We start from the raw sequence: 19366 nt of genomic DNA, 5'->3' as shown, positions 1-19366 counted from the left end.
AACAAGCAACTCAATTTTTTTTGTATCATCCATATTTACAAAATCACTGTTTTCATTTTACTAAATGAGGTCTTGTGCAACACTGATCAGATCTGCCTTTCTTCTTCTGGATTAAGAAACCATCCAGTTTCAACTGCAAGTGGCAAAGATCACAGCTGAGCACACAGGGATCGTTTCTTTTTAGATTAATTACATTTTTACATCCTAAATGTGCACAGTTTTGGTTTAGTCCATATATCATCAGCCGATTGTCTTTTCCTCAGAGCAAACAGCCTCTCTGAGCAAACAAATATTGATCTTTTCATAATTAAAACCTTCATCAGTCTCAGTTGTTAAATGGTAGACTAACCTTTTCTGACCAAGGCCCACTGCTTGGTCTATCCCAAATGAATTTTTTTTTTTCAACCTACTTTCTTCCATATTAAGTAACTGATTCCATAGCTGAGTTATATTGTACATACTGTATCTTCCAGTGAACCTCCCGTGGTTCCCATCCTATATCTCCCACCACTGCCAGCTTTGGTACTTACTTGTGTACAACTAAAAAAACGAATTAACACATTTTCATGAGACCATACTGGCTATGCACATGTAGCTTAAACAAAAGCAGAACTGTAGTTCAGCACAAAGTAATGGAGCCCTCCCACTGTTATCGGTGGTGGAAAGTCCCTAAATACATTTACTCAAGTACTGTACCATTAAGTACAATTTTGAGCAATTTGTACTTTACTAGAGTATTTTCTGCTGCTTCATATTTCAACTTCACTATGTTCTGAGGCCAATACTGTACTCATTACCCAACTACATTTATTTGATAACTTTAGTTACTTACAGAATCATATTAATATTACAAAAGACAAAAGGCTTTATTGGACCTCAGTAGAAATTCACAAGGTACATTACAAATTATAAACATATAATGTCATTAAAATTAGCTCCACCTTTAACAGCTGCAACATTAAAGTGATGGTCTTGATGATTCACTAACTTAAATCCAATGCTACAATAGTGGTGGACATAATGAGCACTTTTACATTTGGTATTCCTGCTTCAGATATATATGTCTGCTTATACTTTTGCACTTGCAACATTTTGTATGTAGACTTTTACTTGGAGTATGTTTGCACTGTGGTATAAAAGACCTAAGTACATCTTGGACAGAGAGAGAGAGGTGGGGAGAGGCTGCACAGAGAAGTAGGCTCCAATCTCCTCAAAGGCGATTAGGAGACCAGGCTGTTGTCTCTGTAGAGCCGCGTCTCTTTTACTTTCTGTTGTATCTCCACTTTCAAAAGCCTTAATCCTGTTTCCATTCAGGCGCCGTCAATCCGGAAAAGAACAACACAACGTGGTTTCGTTTTGGGGAAGTCCTCACTTGGTGGGACGTTCATGGAGCATGTGTCAGCAACCCTCCCAAGATGACAGGCTGCGTGTGCAGTTTGCTCAAATAGCAGGCTTGTGCATGATACCGCTGATTAAGGGGTTTGCGCGTGTAGGATCGCGTAGGCGATGTAACTGACTTTTTGGCACGAGTTAGTTAGACTATTGTGTTGAAAAGACAGCCAGTTCCATGCGCGCTACACGCGTGCCAGGCTGCACTCTACCCCTAGGACAGTGCCCTGGGCTGTTGGTTTAGATGCTGTCAAACACCGGTGATGAGGACTACTTGGGTTCGTGCGAAGAGGACGATGAGGAGCACGGGGGTGAGGAAGACGACGATACTTTCGAAGAAGTTGACTTCGAGGACTTGAATGATTGTCAGAGCATCGCGTCCGATGACTCCTTCTACCCGCCGGATGATGCGTTCGCGGACTCGGAGCGTTGCCCATCTCTGGGAAGCCCGGAGCCGTTGTCCTTTTTCCAGGCGTGCTGCACCAACAACGCGGCTGTCGTCCGGATAATGATACGGCATGGAGTGGAGGAGGAGGAGGTCAGGAGGACAGACAGGAATAACAGGGTATGACTTTAACTAACTTCACACAAGACACAGCAGCTCATACTTTCATGAGTCCACCACACAAATGATTGGCTTGTATTTGAAAACAGAGGCTTTGTTAACTAGTGGACAAGATATGGACCAGGTGTTAAGTGTTTATGTTGTGTTGGTACCAAACCGAAGCACTAAACAGCCTCCATCGCTTTCCTGCCTCTCTGTGCAACAGGTTCAGTTCAGGAGCTGCAGATATTCTGAGCTCACTGAAAACCTTTAAGTTTGACTCAGATGCCAATTTATTTAGAATCATTTACTGTATTGCCTTTTGTCCAGGGAAAGTTGAGAAGGTACTTTCTCCGTTATAGCTTCACATATTAAAGTAGCCAGATATAAATACAGTTTCCTGCTTTTGGCAACCACAGAGTTCTGGTGTAGAAGCTGGAGTTTCATTGCCTTGATACGTCAGGCCAATGTGAAAAGAGCTGGCTTTATTAATATTTTGTAGACCATACTAGAAAATAAAACATGCTGTGAAAATGCTGAAAGGAGTATACTTCTCCCACATTATTCCGTGCACGCACTATAATGTGTCGCCTGTGTTTGCTGTTGTCCCCTTCAACAGGGAGGGTCAAAAGTTAGGCTGAGCTACAAAACTGCAGCCCAGGAAATGCCATAGATTGTGTTTTAGATAAAGGCACCACAGCAGGAGATTGACCCTGCGTCTGTGGCTGATGGTGCTCATAGTAAAATCACTAGCTTCTACACACAGTAAGATTTGTAAGTGGCTTGGTGTGATGCATTGTTGAGCAGTAAGGCAGCAGCTGTGTGCACCAAAGTATCCACTTCTGTGGTTCAGAGTCAATACCTGATCACACCACATCATTATCTTACTAAGAAACAGTTTCGTGATCAGAGTTAAGTGAAGACCAACAAAAAATGTCTGCATCACAGCACAGATTGAGGACAAAATATGCAGAGAGGAGAAAAACTAGACAGTAGTCTAGAAATGTTCCATGGTAGTTTGACAGTATATTTCAAGTTTCATGAGCCAGCCCAAAGATCAGTATTATAAACCTTCAGTTTTGATATTCTTAACTCATTTTATGTCTCAACTCAGCCTCTGAAAAGAAATATAACGGTACTTTCTACTGACACGTTGAAACTGGTTTAACTCCAATCCCAATCACAACATAATAACAAATTAAGATTTTAGTGCTAGGGTCAAAGGCTCAGAGGGAGAAACTGGTCGTTAAATTAATTTTTTCTAGGACTGACCCTGAGCCAATGAGCCAGATGTTCTCTTCAACTCAGGACTGAACTTAAAAGTTCAAGTGGGGTTTATCATCAAATCAGCTTTTTTATCATCTTAAATGTATCACTAGAGTACTGCCATATCTGGTCTACCCAGTACAACTGGTTCAGAACTCATTTGCCAAAGTGCTGACCAGGACCAGAAAGACAGAATATATTAAACTTGTTTTGTCTGTCAGTTTTCCTATTGATTATATTTTATTTAATAATAAACTTTATTTCTATAGTGCTCTCCAGCTCCAAGAGCACCAGAGTGCTGTACAGTAGAAACACACAAAACAATAACACTAGCAAAAAAACAGGTAGGTGCAAACACAGATACTAACCATGACTAAAATTTAAACAGTAAAACAGGTTAGGTCTCAAAAGCCTGCTTAAAAAAGTAAGTTTTTAGGGTCGACTTAAAGGCCGCCAGCTCATTTTCAGCCCTTAATTCTACCGGAAGAGCATTCCACAGTCTGGGGCTGTAGATAGAAAAAGATCGGTCACCCCATTTTTTGTAGCAGGAGCACGGCACCGCCAGTGACAAATGATCAGTGGAGGGAAGAGCTCTACGCGGCACATAGACAGATAGCAGGTCAGATAGGTAGGATGGGGCGAGACCATGAATAGCCTTAAAAACAAACAATAGGATCTTAAATTTAATTCTAAATTGGATCGGAAGCCAATGAAGAGTATGAAGAATCAGGGAGATATGGGCAAACCTGGGAGCATTGGATAGCAGCTGAGCTGCTGCATTTTGGACCAATTGTAATTTCTGAAGCACAGTGTGGGGTACTCCTGCATACAAGACATTGCAATAATCCAACCGCGAAGTAATAAACTCGTGAATAGCCTTCTCCAGATCTCCATGTGACAAAAATGGTTTAACCTTTGTTAAGAGTCTTAGCTGAAAAAACAAGACTTAACCACTGCCCTAATCTGTTTCTCAAAAGTAAAACCACCATCAAAAATTATTCTGAGGTTTTTCATCATGTCAGATAGAGGGAAGACTCAGGTGCAGAGGTTGACTACATCTGGCGGCAGGTCAGAACTAAAAAGAATGTATTTGGTCTTACTCTCGTTCAGATGCAGAAAATTTAGCACAAGCTATTGCCTAATATCCCGAATGCAATTTTGCAACAGGGTAAGAGCATTGGAGTCAAATAGGAACAGTGGCATGTAAATCTGGACATCATCAGCGTAAAAATAGAAATGAACATTATGGCTAGCTATAATTGCCGCAAGGGGTGCAATATATAATGAGAAGAGTAATGGAGCCAGGGTAGAACCATGAGGAACGCCTGAAGTGAGAGGAGCTATACTGTATTAGAGACACAATCACCAATACTGACCAAAAAAGTTCAATCGATTAAAAAAGAAGAAAACCAGTTTAAGGCAGTGCCTTTAAGCCCAACGAAATGTTCAAGTCTCGACAAGAGGATAGAATGATCAACAGTATTGCATGCTTAAGAGCAGTCGGGACCACACCGGCATCCAGAGAGAGATTAATAAACGTGACCAAGGAGGGACCAAGAATGTCAAAAACCTCCTTGGAAAACCTGGCAGGAAGCGGGTCAAGGGGCGAAGAGACCGGTTTTAAGTGGGCTATGGTCTCTTTTAATTGACATAAAGAAATCGAGGTGAAGGAACTAAGAGTATGTAAAACGTGGGATCCAGGCTGAGTATGTGCTGGGGGCTTAGGCATATTATGCAGCTCCTCCGCAAAGCCTGGGTAATGTCATTTAGCCAAGGAGTAGTCGTGTTGCCAGCTCTTCTCATCCTAAGAGGTGCAACAGAGTCCATGATCCGGGCACAAGTCAAATTCAGCGAGGGGTGAAGTACCTCAGGGCACGTCGGAGGATTTTGATCCACTGAAGAATAGAATTCAGAGTCTAAAAACGCAGCAGCGAAGTCGGAAGGGGTAGAGGAAGTTATCATCCTGCAACGCAGCTGTGGGGCCACCGGTCTGGGCAGCCTTATTGGTAGCGGGACTTCAAAACGAATAAGGAAGTGGTCAGATATGGCTATATTTGCCACATCCTTAATAGTAACAGATAGACCCCGAGAAATGACGAGGTCTAATGTGCCCTCCCGTATGTGAGTGGGACAGACTACTGACTGACAAAGGTCAAAGGAGTCCAACAGAGCATTAAAATCGTTTACAAGTGAGGAGTTGGCTTGAAGATTAAAATCCCCACAGATCAACAGACAATCAGCCTGTGAAGTAAAAGCAGCCAAAAGCTCTCCAAGTTCGTGGATAGAATCCTTCAATTTGGGAGGTCGGTAGATGACTGCATAAAATAGGGCAGTGCAGCGATGAAACAAAAGTTTGAAGCTCGAAGCTAGAAAAGGCCATATAGGGCAGGAGGCGACATTTTAAAGTTGGCTTAAAAACAGATGCCAGGCCACCACCTCGACCAGGGTGGCGTGGGGAGTTAAAAAAATAAATAGTTAGCCAGTAAAAGCTCAGAAAACAGAGTGTTATCCCCTTGTTTGAGCCAAGTTTCCATGATAAAAAGCATATCCAGATTGTGAGTGGTGATAAGATCATTCAAAATGAAAGTTTTGTATTGAGTGATCTTACATTAAACAGGGCGAACTGGAGCAAGCCAGGCTGGACCTGGGGGCACACAGTGCGGGACACTGGGCGAAGACTGGAGTGAAGACAACGTCGGGTAGAGCGTTTCACCAAACGAAAATGTGGAAGAGGCCGGTCAGCATCTAGGCCTACTGGATGAAGAAAGCGGTAGTTGGAGGTAGATGACCATCTCGAGTCGACGTAGCCATGCTCCTAGAGGTATCCCATCCCTTGTGACAGGTTCAGAACAGATTTCAGCTTTATGTGCAGTCCTGCTCTCCTGCCGCGTCGTCTTCGCCGAGGCCTAACTTGTGTCGGATGGAGCGAGCGTCGCAGAAAAGGTGGTACAGATGCTAACAGAGGTGGTGGGGACTTGAATTGCCAACTCCAACAGCAATTTGACCCGGTCATCCTCGAGTTTCGTATTTCAAACAGCATCAGACGATCGTACACCAAGGTGGAGAAAGCAGAGGGGCCATCAAACAACACAAAAAACAAATAGACAGAAGGAGTAGACGGCCAGCCAGATACAGTGGCGCCATCTTGGACCAGCCAGGACTTCCTGCTTCAGAAATTACAAGGAAGTTTTATTTGGTATTTAAATGGTCTTGTACCAGCCTACTTATCTGATGTGCTTCCAGCCTGTGGCATCCTCTGACACGAGTCTTTTAGCTTTTCCAAAGTGCAGGACGAATGTATTTGGTGAGGCAGCTTTTAATTTTTATGCTTGGAGTCATTAGAACTGTTTGTCCGAGGTTCTGAGAGTGGGTGACAGTGTAAAACCCAGCTCTTTGGATGGTTTTTCATTAGAACTTTTTACTGTTATTTATTCTGTATTATGATGATGATTTTGTATCATTCCTTATTTATTTTATTTTGCTGGTTTTATTTGTTAGTTAATTTTAATGTTATTGTCATTATGAACCTGAAATGTGCTGTATAAACAGTTTGATAAAACAGTTCCTGGCTTAAACAGTCTGTCCCCTGTACTCTAAGAAGACAGGGTGTAACATCCATGTTTCAACTAAACACAGCCTGAATGCTACATTCAGCAAGTCACTTAAAGGCAAATCATTATACACTAGGTCATATGGAAGCATGTCTATTTATTTCTCCTTCTGTGTTATTATAGGGTAGTAATTATTTATGCTCTCAGTGTCAGAATCACTATATTCAAATAGGAATTGTGTTGTGAGAAGTAAAACAGCCAGTAAACATCAGGGTTTTCTCTTGTGAATGTTAAATGTTTAGATACTTATGTGTGTGTGTTAATGTCATGAATCGAACCAGTGTCAGTGTCCTCTGGCAACTCTGACCCTGTTTAGGACAGTATGTGCTTCTGCCGGGCTCACATGAAAAATATTCACATGCACACTTGCACACAGACACACATGGAATCCAGTCAACTTAAATGAGGCCACCCTGTCTGACTGTGACCTCTTTGACTCTCTCTCACACACACACACACACACACACACACACAGAGACACACACACAGAGACACACTTGTCCTTTAGAACACAATGAAAGTTCCCAAATAGGCTAAGATCAGGTGACAAACCAGGACAGATACAGTATACTTTATCAACTCCTGCTGAGACCAACGCAAAGACTGACATCGGGCCAACGGGACAGCAAACCGAATGGGGCACAGGCAGATGGAGAGAAATAAATACAGTACTGCTAATGTTAGCAAGTCTAATGCTTGTAGCAAATACAGATGAGTGGAAAAATCAAAGCAAGAGTCATACACATTTGATTACAGCCACGTGCGTGCTCAGCCGCAGACAGGGAGACAGTTAACAGGGAAGCTATTGATGGAAACATTACCCAGTAGGTCTGTGTCAGTGGTGCTTCTGTAGTATGTTTTTGAGTTTGGTTAGAGTGTGTTTGCTTGTGTGCGTATACATATCCTCAAACACAAAGATGTACTGTAAAAAGCAAAAACTAATGCAAAGTTTTAGATTTGGTTTACACTAGCGGCTGCTGCTCTGGTTATTTTTTTTCTGATATTTAAGCACTACCTACTTGGAAATAAAAATGAAGTGAAGTCTTATTACAGAAACAAAAAGGATGTTTGTGGTGCAGTGAAGCAGTAAGAATGGGAGACCCACAAGAGCAGTCTCATGGTTACTTAACAGTGAAAGGCTTAGGTATTATGGTGAGATTAAACAGGATTCTACTTGGTTGGGATGCTATCCTAGTTTTTTTTGCCAACATTTCCAGCAGTAGCCGGATGATAAATTGATGACTGGTTTTACATCCTTTTTCATTTCAGTACCAGTTACAGTCCAGTCAGTTCAGCCATGTTTATCTGAAGATGCTGTGGTACCAGTGAACATATGTCCTTTGTTAATTTTCACATAATTTGAAACAGATGCAGTTGAAAACATATTTGAACATTGGCTGGGAAACCCATATTTATCATATGTCTGAAGGGAATTTTAAGGGTTACGATGGTACAATGGGTTATTCTCACTGGAGCCAGTTATTAAAGCGTTCCCACATTAAATGCAGTACACAGTTACATCTCTGTCCCTACCCCCCACTCTGCGTCTCTCCCACTGTTAACCCACTGTTAAGGCTAAGCCTTTCTATTTCTAGCTCTGGATATTCCCCAGATTACTTAGTGAGCGTGTGTTTGTGTCTTTGTGCATGTTGTCTATATGGGCTAATAGTAAGCTGACCAGAATTCTTGTGTGCACAGCATTTGTTTATCCTTTATTTTAGTTGAAGTTCAAATGAAATTAGAAATGAATTCATCAGATCAGTGTACTATAATATAGTATAGCATATTTGTTTGTTATGACATTTACTTACTCGGTCAAAATGGTCATTGCCAGCAAGAAATGTTTTATGCAGTGATAGTACCAGCCGCTCATGTCTGTTGCCTCGCTGGGTGAGATGAGAGAAAACGAATCATCTTCTTATCACGAAATATTAGAGACAAGCAGAAGTTATGTCTACTTCAGTGTTACTCACCAAAATGCAGTGTCTATTCTTGGCATCTAACAGATGTCTTGCATGGATAAGTCTCCTTCTTCTCTGCCTTTGTAGGCACATTGCTGCATCTCATGGCACATTACAGACACATGTGGGTCAGTAGACTAGCATGAGTCCTCATGCATGTGCTTGAGATAAACTAAATCGAGATCTACACTAGAGATGTGACCAAAATGATCACAGTTACCAATACAAGCACGGTACTGAGGAAATGTTCAGAAAGTACTTACAACCACAAATAATTATTAGCATCACTATGTATTGTGTGTTCACAAACATTAAAAAAATAGTCAATAGCTGTAGTCTTCTGTAAACATAGGAAAACGTATCAATTGTGCATTAAACTCAGTAGGATTACTGGGATTGCCTACTGCATGCCCAGTCTGCAAACAAAGGAATAGCTTATGTATTAATTATCATTATTATTATTAATATATAGTGTATCAGTGTTGATACTGTGCATATCAGTGGATGAAACCGTGTGCAGAGAAAAATAAGAGATTACACCACAGGGCATTTTGGCTTGAATTCGCACATAATGTATGCAGTGTACACTACTTTATGCTACTATAAAAATATCAAGAAAAACTGATGTGCATTGACATTGTTGGAAAAATCTGCAGTTCAGTATAATGAAACAAAAGAACTTACAATCAGAGAGGACACATCTCCATCCATCAGCATAAGGTAATGAAAGCTTAAAAGTGTGCAACTTACTTTGGCCTATAAACAAAATACATAATTCCCCTGAAAACTATTGTTCAGGATCTTTCTGCCTTTATGTTTACTCTCTTTTCACACACACTTGCATTGCACATACAATCATTCATCCCTAGTAGTGACTCTCCTGACTGTTTGGATGCTGTTTAGCTGCCAGGTAGTGTTGTTATTTGTATCCCTTTAGTCACTGAGTTAGTCACTGAGTGGGTAATACTGTGTAGTACAACAGTTGTCTTGTCTTTCAGTTAATGCGTGACTCTGCAATTGTGCTTTTTCCTGGTGCCCTTCTCTAAGATTCATTACTTCCACCTGATTCACCAGTGTTGGAAGCAGCCACTAGTAAGGTGCATCAAAATCAGAGCACAGCAGATGTAACACACATTCCTATGATAGGGATGTGCTGAGTAGAAAACTTAGGTATGGGAGAAAAAGGTAAAATGAGAAGTTAAATGCTTGTGATATTGTCTGATGACTGAGATCGCTCCAGACGTGCTGCAGGGCATGCTGCTGAAGTACATCACAGCAAGGTTGGAGGGTTGCCAAGAATACTTTGGTAAGTGTGTGTTTGTATGAGAGAAAGAGAGAGAGAGAGAGAGAAAGATGTAGACAAAGGCTGTGGTGTGCCTAACAGATAGATAGAGCTGTCTGGACATCTGCCAGAGTAAGTGGACTGCATACAGACAATCCACCCGTTACGCCACAGGACTGCTCTCCACATTTTCCCCTTAAAATTCTCAGGTCTGACAACACTAAGGTATTTCTATCTCCTGCTGACTGACAGCCTGGCTTGTTTCAGCCAAATGGTTAAGTTCACTTTGCTTTACAGGTGAAAAAACCCCCATCTACTGTGCATGTCCTGTAAATGCTGTAAGGCATTGTTGTAACTGATCATGTAGTGTAGAATAAGCCAAACACTTAATTCTCACTGTGTATTTTAAAAGGAAATATTGGGAATATTGGCCCTGTATTGTCTTGGAAAAATGCTGGTTTGGTTTCATGTTGATGTAACATGATGCTGACATAGTGTGATGCTGGTTAAATTAAGAACAGGTGAAACATTTCTGATAAATTACCCCTGATAAATCTATAAACTGTTGGCATTTTGAGGTGCTTATATTTTGCCTGATCTCGATGAGTGGCAATATTCAGCGTGCAGTGATGCACATGTCCTTTCACACATACTGTGTTGTGTTTGTGAGTGTGTGGGTAGGAGGTGAATATGGGGGAGGCTGGCACAAACTTTGTGCGTTTTCTATAAACCTTCAGGCCCTCTGTACCAATCTTGGTCATTATTGTATGTCTTGCTATCATTTCAGTGAAACAGAACTTTTTATCATTTCGATTTTTAAAGAATGATTTAGTGGAGTAACACAGTGTGCTTGGGAACCAAGAATGAAAACTCATCTTGCCCAGAGGTAAAAAGAATCAAGGACATTTCATTAGTGTTTTCGTGAAGAGAACATCATGTCACAGAAGCAGGTCCACAAATGAAGTCTGCTCAGGGAATATTAAATGTAGAACTGATGGTAACAGCTGTACTGCATTTCCTCTCCTTGGCAGCAAAGTCTGAATTGATTTCTTAAATCTAATTTTGAATTTTTTTTAACATGTCTCATATTATTAGGACTCACTACATCTACTTGCAGCTTCCCTCCATCTCCTCAAACCTGACAGTAAACTTGTTTGTCTTACTTTATGAAGTGTGCAGCTTCTTGAAAACTACCCAGTTTTTATAGATGTTTTCCAGGACTCACCCGACCTCACACTCACAGACTAACATTTACATATTGATCCATACATACAAAAAAAGGGCACTTAGTCTGGCACAGGCACACAGACACATATGCATAGTACATAACGGCATCATGTGGGGAGGCTGCTTATTTTTCCACTGAGTTCAAGAAGGCTCAACTCTCAGTGAAAACACAACGAGTGTCATATTTATTTATGAATATTAGTTTTGAAAGAGCACAAAGGTCCCCAGGTCTTGTTGATATCTAACCTCTACATGTTTTTCTTCCTGAATATCAGCCGGAATATTTATTTTTGTCTTCATTTCCTTTGCCAAGTTTGTTTTTTTCACCTGAAAACATTAAGCCTCTCTCCTTTTCTTTGTATTTAACTTCTCCATCGCTGCATCCCGCCCTATCACTTTTTATCTCAGACAGGGCTGTTGGTTGCGTGTTACCAAGGTTATGTGGATGTCGTCGTAGCGCTGTCTCAGTGTCCGTACCTGGATGTCAACTGGCAAGACAGTGAGGGAAACACAGCTCTCATCACCGCTGCACAGGCAGGTAAGTTAATATATCACACAACATAGGCTGGTTCACAGTACTGCTGAACACACAGTCAGTTTGGCACTAATGCTGACATGTCTGTCACAGATATGGTGCACAATGAGTGTTTAGCATGTATTTTCCAAGCCAGTGTCATGATTACAGACTGTGTATCGTGGCCTCCAGTAGCGACCGCCCCTCTCTCTGTTCTTCAAGGCCACATAACAATCACCAACTATCTGCTGAACTACTACACTGGGCTGGACATAGAGAGGAGAAACTGCCACAGCTTCACTGCTCTGATGAAAGCTGCCATGCAGGGCAGGGTGGATTGTGTGCGCTCACTCATGATGGCAGGTGAGTGTGTGCAATTAGACAAAATGTACAAGCTCTATACCAATCAGAAAAGAGAAGATGTCTAGTTTTCATATGCAAAAACAAATGTCTGAATCTTAATATGTTTCACAAGTTTGGATTGTATAAATAACATAGATAGATTGGTTCAGGTATCCAGTAGCAACAGCAATGATTACCAAAATCACAGCACCCAAAGTAAAGAAAAGTGTAATCACCTGGGTTTTTGTGGAGGCTTTTTTGATTACACCACAAAATATGTTGTTTACTCTACGATTGCTTGGCCATCAGTGCAGTTCAGCAAACTAAGAACTTATTTTCAGAATTTTTTGTGGACAGATGGTCAAATTGTTTTGGCCGTGATACAGATTTATATTATTAGAACAGTATTCTCTTTTTAGCCAAAACTACAAAACTAATAGGATTGATACCTAATTGTAGAGGCAGGGGCTTCATTCATTCATTGTCTACCGCTTAGTCCCCGAACAGGGTCACGGGGGGCCGGAGCCAATCCCGGCCGGCAATCGGGCGAAGGTGGGGTACACCCTGGACAGGTCGCTAGTCCATCGCAGAGGGGCTTCAGTGTCAGGATTTTAATTGACTTTTATGACCTTTAGTTTATCAACATGTTCTTTTTGCCATTTTTACATCTTCTAACTGACCCCATGAGAATATTATGAGAGTGGTGTGCATGTGTTGTCCTGAGCACAGCGAGGCTGCAAGCAGCTTTGAGAGAGACGTTTCTTTGCCCTTCTCTCTACTTCTTGGTACATTTACAGTTTTTCTGATTTCCTAAAGCACTAAACCCCATTCTCAAAACAAAACTGTCAACTGCCAAAGCTCATTTGTCAAACGAATCACTCTTTTTGCAAAACCTTAAACAATACAACAATAATAATGTGACAGAACCAGAACTGAGCTGAAGGTTGATACCAGTGAAGAATGGGAACAATCTGAGAGGCAGAGGAGGAAGACTGTGTGTGTGTAAGAGGTGGTGAGGGAGGAGGAAGAGGTGAGGGAGGATGTTGCCTGAGATTTGGATGGAGTCCTCTGGGCTAATCTGGCACAAAGCCATGATGCTGAGGCTGAATAAATCACTTGTTGACGTTCATTCTACAGTTACTGTACACTTACTGAGAAGGTTACTGTACACTGAATCCAACAGACATTCAATATTGTATTGCTTGCACTACTGTGTGCAATCCCAAAACTGTTACTGAGTTGTGAATTTATTTATTGATTTATTTGGAAAACACAAAATGCATTAATTATTATTATAAACAGTAAACATTTTTTTCTGCAGCTACATGCCCTGCGCTTTCCATTTTTTTTGATTCAGTAATGATTCGGTAGTGTTTTTATGTTGACTGGCTTTGTGCATGATCTGTAAACACTGTTTGGTTTTGTGCAGAGGTGAGACTGTTTTGAGGTGATTGATTTTGCAAGAAGAGTCAGAGGTTCTGTGAATGAAAAATGGGTTTTGTGTTTACAGTTCTGAGAAAAGGGTGGAAGGTTTCAAGAACTGTGTCTTAGCAATTGTGAAAAAACTAACTCTTTCTTTTTACCAATATCTTTGTGAATTCATCTTCTGATTGACTCTTTCATTGACATCTTGTCCTTTCTTTGGTTTGTCTACCAGGGGCTGCGTTGAACTCGAGGGATTTTGGCCGCCACTTTACTGCCAGAGAGTGGGCCTTATTTACAGGCCGGTATGAAACGGCCTGGGTGATGACACGGCTGATGGAACGACCCTGTCCCCGCCAGTTCTGTGATACGTACAGGTAAAAACTCATATCTGGATCACATTGTTTCTCCGTTACATGCGATATCACATACACCCCTCGTAAGAACTCTGAAGACGTGATGTGTATTGTAGCTGCACTGTAGTATTTTCAAAATTATGTTCCAAGACAGGGAGATGGAAGCTGGCAGATTGTCATGTATGATTAAAATATTACTGACTAGTTTTCAGGGATAGTTTGCATGGAAATTTTAAAGTTGTTTTTGCTTTGTTTACACTCAAAAGGCACAGAGTTACTGTGGAAGTCTTTGCTTAGACTCTCGAATAGTCAACATCTTGAACTGCTTGCCACCTGTTGTTTACTGCAGATTTAAGGACAGAAATATCTTGTACAAGAAAGATGCATACAATCATACAAATGCACTGAGCAAGACATCATAGAATGACACCTTACACTGTGATTATAAAGAGTAAATGCTTCAGTACCGTTGTGTAGTGAATTTAAGTCCAACTTGTTCTCCCAGTCTAGAGTGGGCCCCATTGGTATCACTGGTGGCCAAAGCCCAGGAGCCTCGTGGCTGTCTGAAGCGACTGTCCAATACCATAAGGAACATCTTCAGCATCGCAAATGTCACCAGCCCTGAGGATGCAGGTGTTATTGACCACATGGTTTCTATTACAACAGCTATGAGGAGCCCTTTCATTGCAGTGTCATGCCACACAGTGAGTGATTAAACTGTATCATCAAGCATTTAAGCAGCGTAAAACAGTATCCCAAGACTTCCAAGAATGAATAGCCCTCATGTATTCCCTAACAACTACAAGCATTTGTCAAACATATACCGTGATAAGGAGAAGCTGCGACTGTAACTGCTTTTTGTGATAAGGAAACAGTTAGTCAATAAAGTTGGTTTCCTCTACACCGTTCCCGGTGTTGTCTGCACATGCTCAGCACAGTTGGACATATCAGGGTTTATTTTCTTATATTCTTGCACAATAAGGATATAAACCTAGACGGTCTTGAATTGTGACTAAAATAGTCAATATTTGTGTGTTTTTGCTAGGGTTGAGACAATATGTTGAAATTCAGTATCACGATACAAGAATGTCACAATATGTATCAAACCAGTGCTAGAACGTACAAGTATTCTGCATCTAGTCATACATTGTTGTCATAGAATTTTTGAATTGAATGAGGTCCTCAATGAATGTTCAAATTTGCCAGTACTGAAACACTGAAAACAAAATGGAGACTGGTCAATAAGACCATGTTCGAGTCACAATTTTTGCTATGCAGTTAATATTAGACCAATATAACAAATTAAACCAATTGGAGACTGTTGATTTTGTTTCAGGTGTGTCCTGACAGTCCCCCAAGTGTGGGCAAACGGTGCTATGCAGTTCCTGAGATCATCCACCAGCAATGCACCAAAGAGCTCTGCTCCATCAACCCCGATGGGGTAGGCTGCTACCTCAAACTCTTCCAGAACTCACGAGTCACACTGGTGACCAAGAACTCAGCAGACCGCCAGGCCAGCCTCCAGCCTCAGGGCCCAGTGCTGCAACATAAGAGTTCCAGCCTGGGTATGGTGGCACGTAATGAAGACCTGGAGCTGCAAAGAACCAGCATCCTGCCCATGCACATGGTGCTGAGAAGGAGCAGTGTCAGGCCAGGCTTCAGCATTCCCAAAGTGAGGGTGTCCAAGGCACCTACACCAACTTACCAACCAGAAAGGATCCAGAGGAAGAGCAGCGCCAAAGATGGAGGGGGTCACCTGCTGCAGATCCCGCAGTGGCGCTATAAAGAGCTAAAAGAAGAAAGGAGAAGAGCCGAGGAGGCTGAGAGGAGGAGGATGGAGGCTGTAACCAAGAGACATGTTGCTACTGTGAGAAGAAAATAATATTATTGTTTCAAAGGAAGTGATGCACACTGATCTGGAAAGATACAAATCTGTAGTGGTTCCACTGTTTTATGCTGGATGGGTCATTAGGTTGATAAGACTTGGTTCCGATGTTTTCTACAGTCTTCTGAGCTCAGGGTGAGCCTAGCAGAGGGCAGAAGACTGGAGACAGACTTGTCTGCTGAGGTTTGCACCCTCAGTTGAATTCCAGTCGCTGTCAGAAGAACGTATGCAGGCTGGCCTCTTAAAAAAATGGCCCTGACAGTATTAGAAGTACATTAGAAGCTCAGTGTCCTTTGTGATGTCAAACAGTGAATACCCAGGGGATTTGATACTTGAAATCTTTATATATAACTTATTTTTCATATTTATTGGTTTTTAATGAATGGTCAAGTCTATATTTTGATACACTATGGGTGATCCATGCAATATTGTCTGTGTAATGTGGCACTGAATTGGACCAGAAGACACTTAAGACTTTTTTCAGACATTAACCACAGCAAACATGTTTATCTTTCTGCTTAAAATGGAAGCAATTTATTATGGAATAATGTCTGCGGTAGAGGATGCTAAGGGGCATGTTATATTGGTTGTGAAAGGTTTGTAACTGCATTTGTGATAGCAATATTTTAGATGCTTTTTGGTTTGCTTTATGAATACAAATATGTCAATGTATTTTGCTTATATTTTATAATAGATTTTATTGCTTTTTGATGACAAACCCTTTTATTCTTTATCCAGTATGGACTTTTTCACACACTGAAATATTTTAATGTTCAAAACCCAAACTGAAATGTAGAATACTACTGTGATGTAACATTAAAATCTTACCAGGTGTGAAAGAGAGTTAAAATTATTTCTCAAATGTTTACATTGCAAAACCACAATTACACAGGTTATACTATTGATTAAGTATCATCCAATGAGTGAGATTCACGTGCTTGGTCTATGCAGGGTATGGATGATTTGAACAAAATATACGCTTGTGCAAATAGTAATGGCAGATATGGTTGTGATTAAGTCAATAAATGATGCTTGATTATTATGACTTCAAATGCCTCAGACATGCTGGGTTGTAAAGTTAATAAGAAGATGAGTGTAAGTTTAAGTTTGGAGGAACTAGGGTCAGCTTCAGTCAGCACAAGTAGAGCTGAAGTGATAATCCGTAGCATATGGACCTTCTAGTGAAAACAGCCAACCCATTATAGAGCAAGAGGTCATGTCCCTGTTTTAACATTAGAACAGTGAAAATAATGAGATGAAAAATAGCTTAAACATAAAGATAGTTTAAACACACAGAGCCACAGGAAGAGCAGTGATAAAACACTGGGATTTTTGAGAACGCAATTTCACGCTCCTAACTCCTCATAGTGATTGCAGCTTAAGTGCCATCCAAGCGTGTGTGTCTAATATATATGGTGATGAGTTGCTAAGGGGTTACAAGGTCACTTGAAGCCAAATTGTTTCTTCATTTAAACTTCATTGACTACAGAATAGCAACCTGCTTAGATACTCCACAGACAGTCATATAAACAAGAAATCCACACTTAACAAACTTTACGTGGTTGCAGTTTTAATACTTCAACATAAAAATGTTTTAATGGCTTTTTGCTGCCAATGGAGCTAACAGTGTCTACTGTATGCTGTTTGTGATGAAGCTTCCTAGGTTTGCTGGCCATGGCTGAAAACTAAGCCTACTGTATATTTAGTTGCTGTTATCAGCAAATGCATTCTTATAAAGTTTCTACAGTTTAATGTGAACAGATGAAAGTTTTCTTTGGAACACAATGAAGTTGAAATACTTTTAGATGCATCATATTCTTATGTATATGGCATACTACTGAATTTATGCATTTGCTCATCTATTCTGTGTGGCGGACTGAAATGCATGAATGTGTTTTGCATGTGTAAATATTGTAGCAGATAATATTCAAGTCATTGTTTCAGCTCAAACTGCTGTTGGTTTAGATTCTAACCTGAGATTATGACTCTCTACAGGCTTGGTCAACGATTCCCCTCCTGCCCTCCTCCCAAATCCCTCACAGAAATGAGGAATTGGCCTTGAGCACTACACACAGTAAAGGTACCACATCTCATCAGAATTAATTTGACAGGTGGCCCCGCCCCTTAGTCCCGCCCCCCACGTGGCCCCCAGGGGTACCCCCAACCTTTCTGCATCTGCTGCTGGAGATAAGGAAGTTGTGACGTATCTGCAGCCAGAGATAATGAAGTCAAGACCCAGCACATCACTAAGGGTTTCCTTGGCTCTACAGCTGCCTGCTGATTAGAGTTATCTTGGTCTGCTAGCTTTGAAAAAGTCAGAACAAATGTCCAAATTGAAAAGACAAACCAGGTGTTCTCCTCCTTGTTGAGCCAGGTGCCGGCACACTGCTGGCTAGTTAACTGTTAAGTATAGGACAGGGTCAGGCCAGCTCCTCTCAACCAAGCCAGCGGTTGTCACAGTATATAACTGTATTTGATAGCGGTTACAGCCCCCACATATGATGGTATAGTTAAGTATTTAACTTGTTCTTGTTAAATTTGAATGTTCCTTATTTGATGTTGTAAAATGATCTATTTAAGAATGATGAGTGTGGAATATAGACTTAACAGCCACTCACCAGGCTATTGTTCATTTATTTTCTGTAGCAAAAAGTAGTAATACAGAATGCCAAACTACTCTCAATGAACAGCATATTACTGCGCTTTGTGGGATATTGAAGCATTAAGGTTGCTATATAACTGAAGCACTATCACTGCTTGGAAATCCTTACCTTAGAAGGACACTGTTTTTGGAGATAAAAGTGTAACTTTCACTCAGTAATGGTGTGTTCACTTATGTACTTATGAGGATAGCCTTCATGCATAGCCTTCACTCAGTTGTAGTGTGTGTGCTTCTAAGGAGCTGTGCTTTGATCCAAAGGAGTTACCATGATTACATGCTGCAGAATATTAAACTGTTTGAGACATTGTAACTGAAGCACCAGCATAGTTTTATGTACTTATATGGAAGTATAATCTTCACTTAGACTGAAGCATCAGCACTGTTTTATATAAATGTACCAAATAAGGAATATAACCTTCAATTTTAGTAGAAGTAGGTGTGTGTGTTCACTCAATTCATTAGCAATGTGTGTGTTCATTTAATTACAGAATGTACTACTTTGGAATTAGGGAGTTGTGCTTGGGGGACATATCTTTGGGAAAGTATTGATAATTACCAGCTGCATCCTACAAGAATATCTTTGGGAAAGTGCTGGTACTTTCCAGCTGTATGTTGAGGAATGTGTAAGGAGGCGGGAAGAAATAGTATAAAATACACAGTGTTAGAGATGTAACTTCAGATCATCTGCTGTAGCTGCTTGCTGTATGATCTCCGGATGCGCATCCGTAATAAAGGTACAGTGCACTTTAATGGTTGGTGTGTGACTGAATATTCTTTCCATCATCTGGACCCGAGGAGAAGTGTGAGACTTCGACAAATGGGGGCTCGTCCGGGATTAATGGAAAGGCCATTAATCAGGAAACTGGAGTGTCTTTTAGTTGTCAAAAGTCTGAGACAGCCGGCTG

General features: G+C 41.0%; 1 protein-coding gene across 2 annotated transcripts; it reads left to right on the top strand.

Annotated features, from left to right (window-relative positions):
- Positions 1-993: 993 nt before the first annotated feature.
- Positions 994-16807, top strand: ankrd33ba (ankyrin repeat domain 33ba). 2 transcript variants are annotated; one of them, XM_020606465.1, is made up of 6 exons: positions 994-1954; positions 11689-11818; positions 11966-12157; positions 13794-13935; positions 14420-14618; positions 15251-16807. In XM_020606465.1, the coding sequence occupies exons 1-6, from the start codon at positions 1634-1636 to the stop codon at positions 15794-15796; spliced, it is 1530 nt and encodes a 509-aa protein (XP_020462121.1). In that variant the 5' UTR covers positions 994-1633; the 3' UTR covers positions 15797-16807. The 2 variants fall into 2 exon arrangements, with proteins under 2 accessions (XP_020462121.1, XP_020462122.1); XM_020606466.1 differs by having other exon boundaries at positions 1025-1954; positions 12017-12157; positions 15251-16805.
- The last annotated feature ends 2559 nt before the right edge of the window (positions 16808-19366 follow it).

The sequence above is a fragment of the Monopterus albus genome, unplaced genomic scaffold (assembly GCF_001952655.1).
Source record: "Monopterus albus unplaced genomic scaffold, M_albus_1.0 scaffold78.1, whole genome shotgun sequence".
Lineage (NCBI taxonomy): Eukaryota > Metazoa > Chordata > Actinopteri > Synbranchiformes > Synbranchidae > Monopterus > Monopterus albus.
This window is presented reverse-complemented; position numbering and strand designations above follow the sequence as displayed.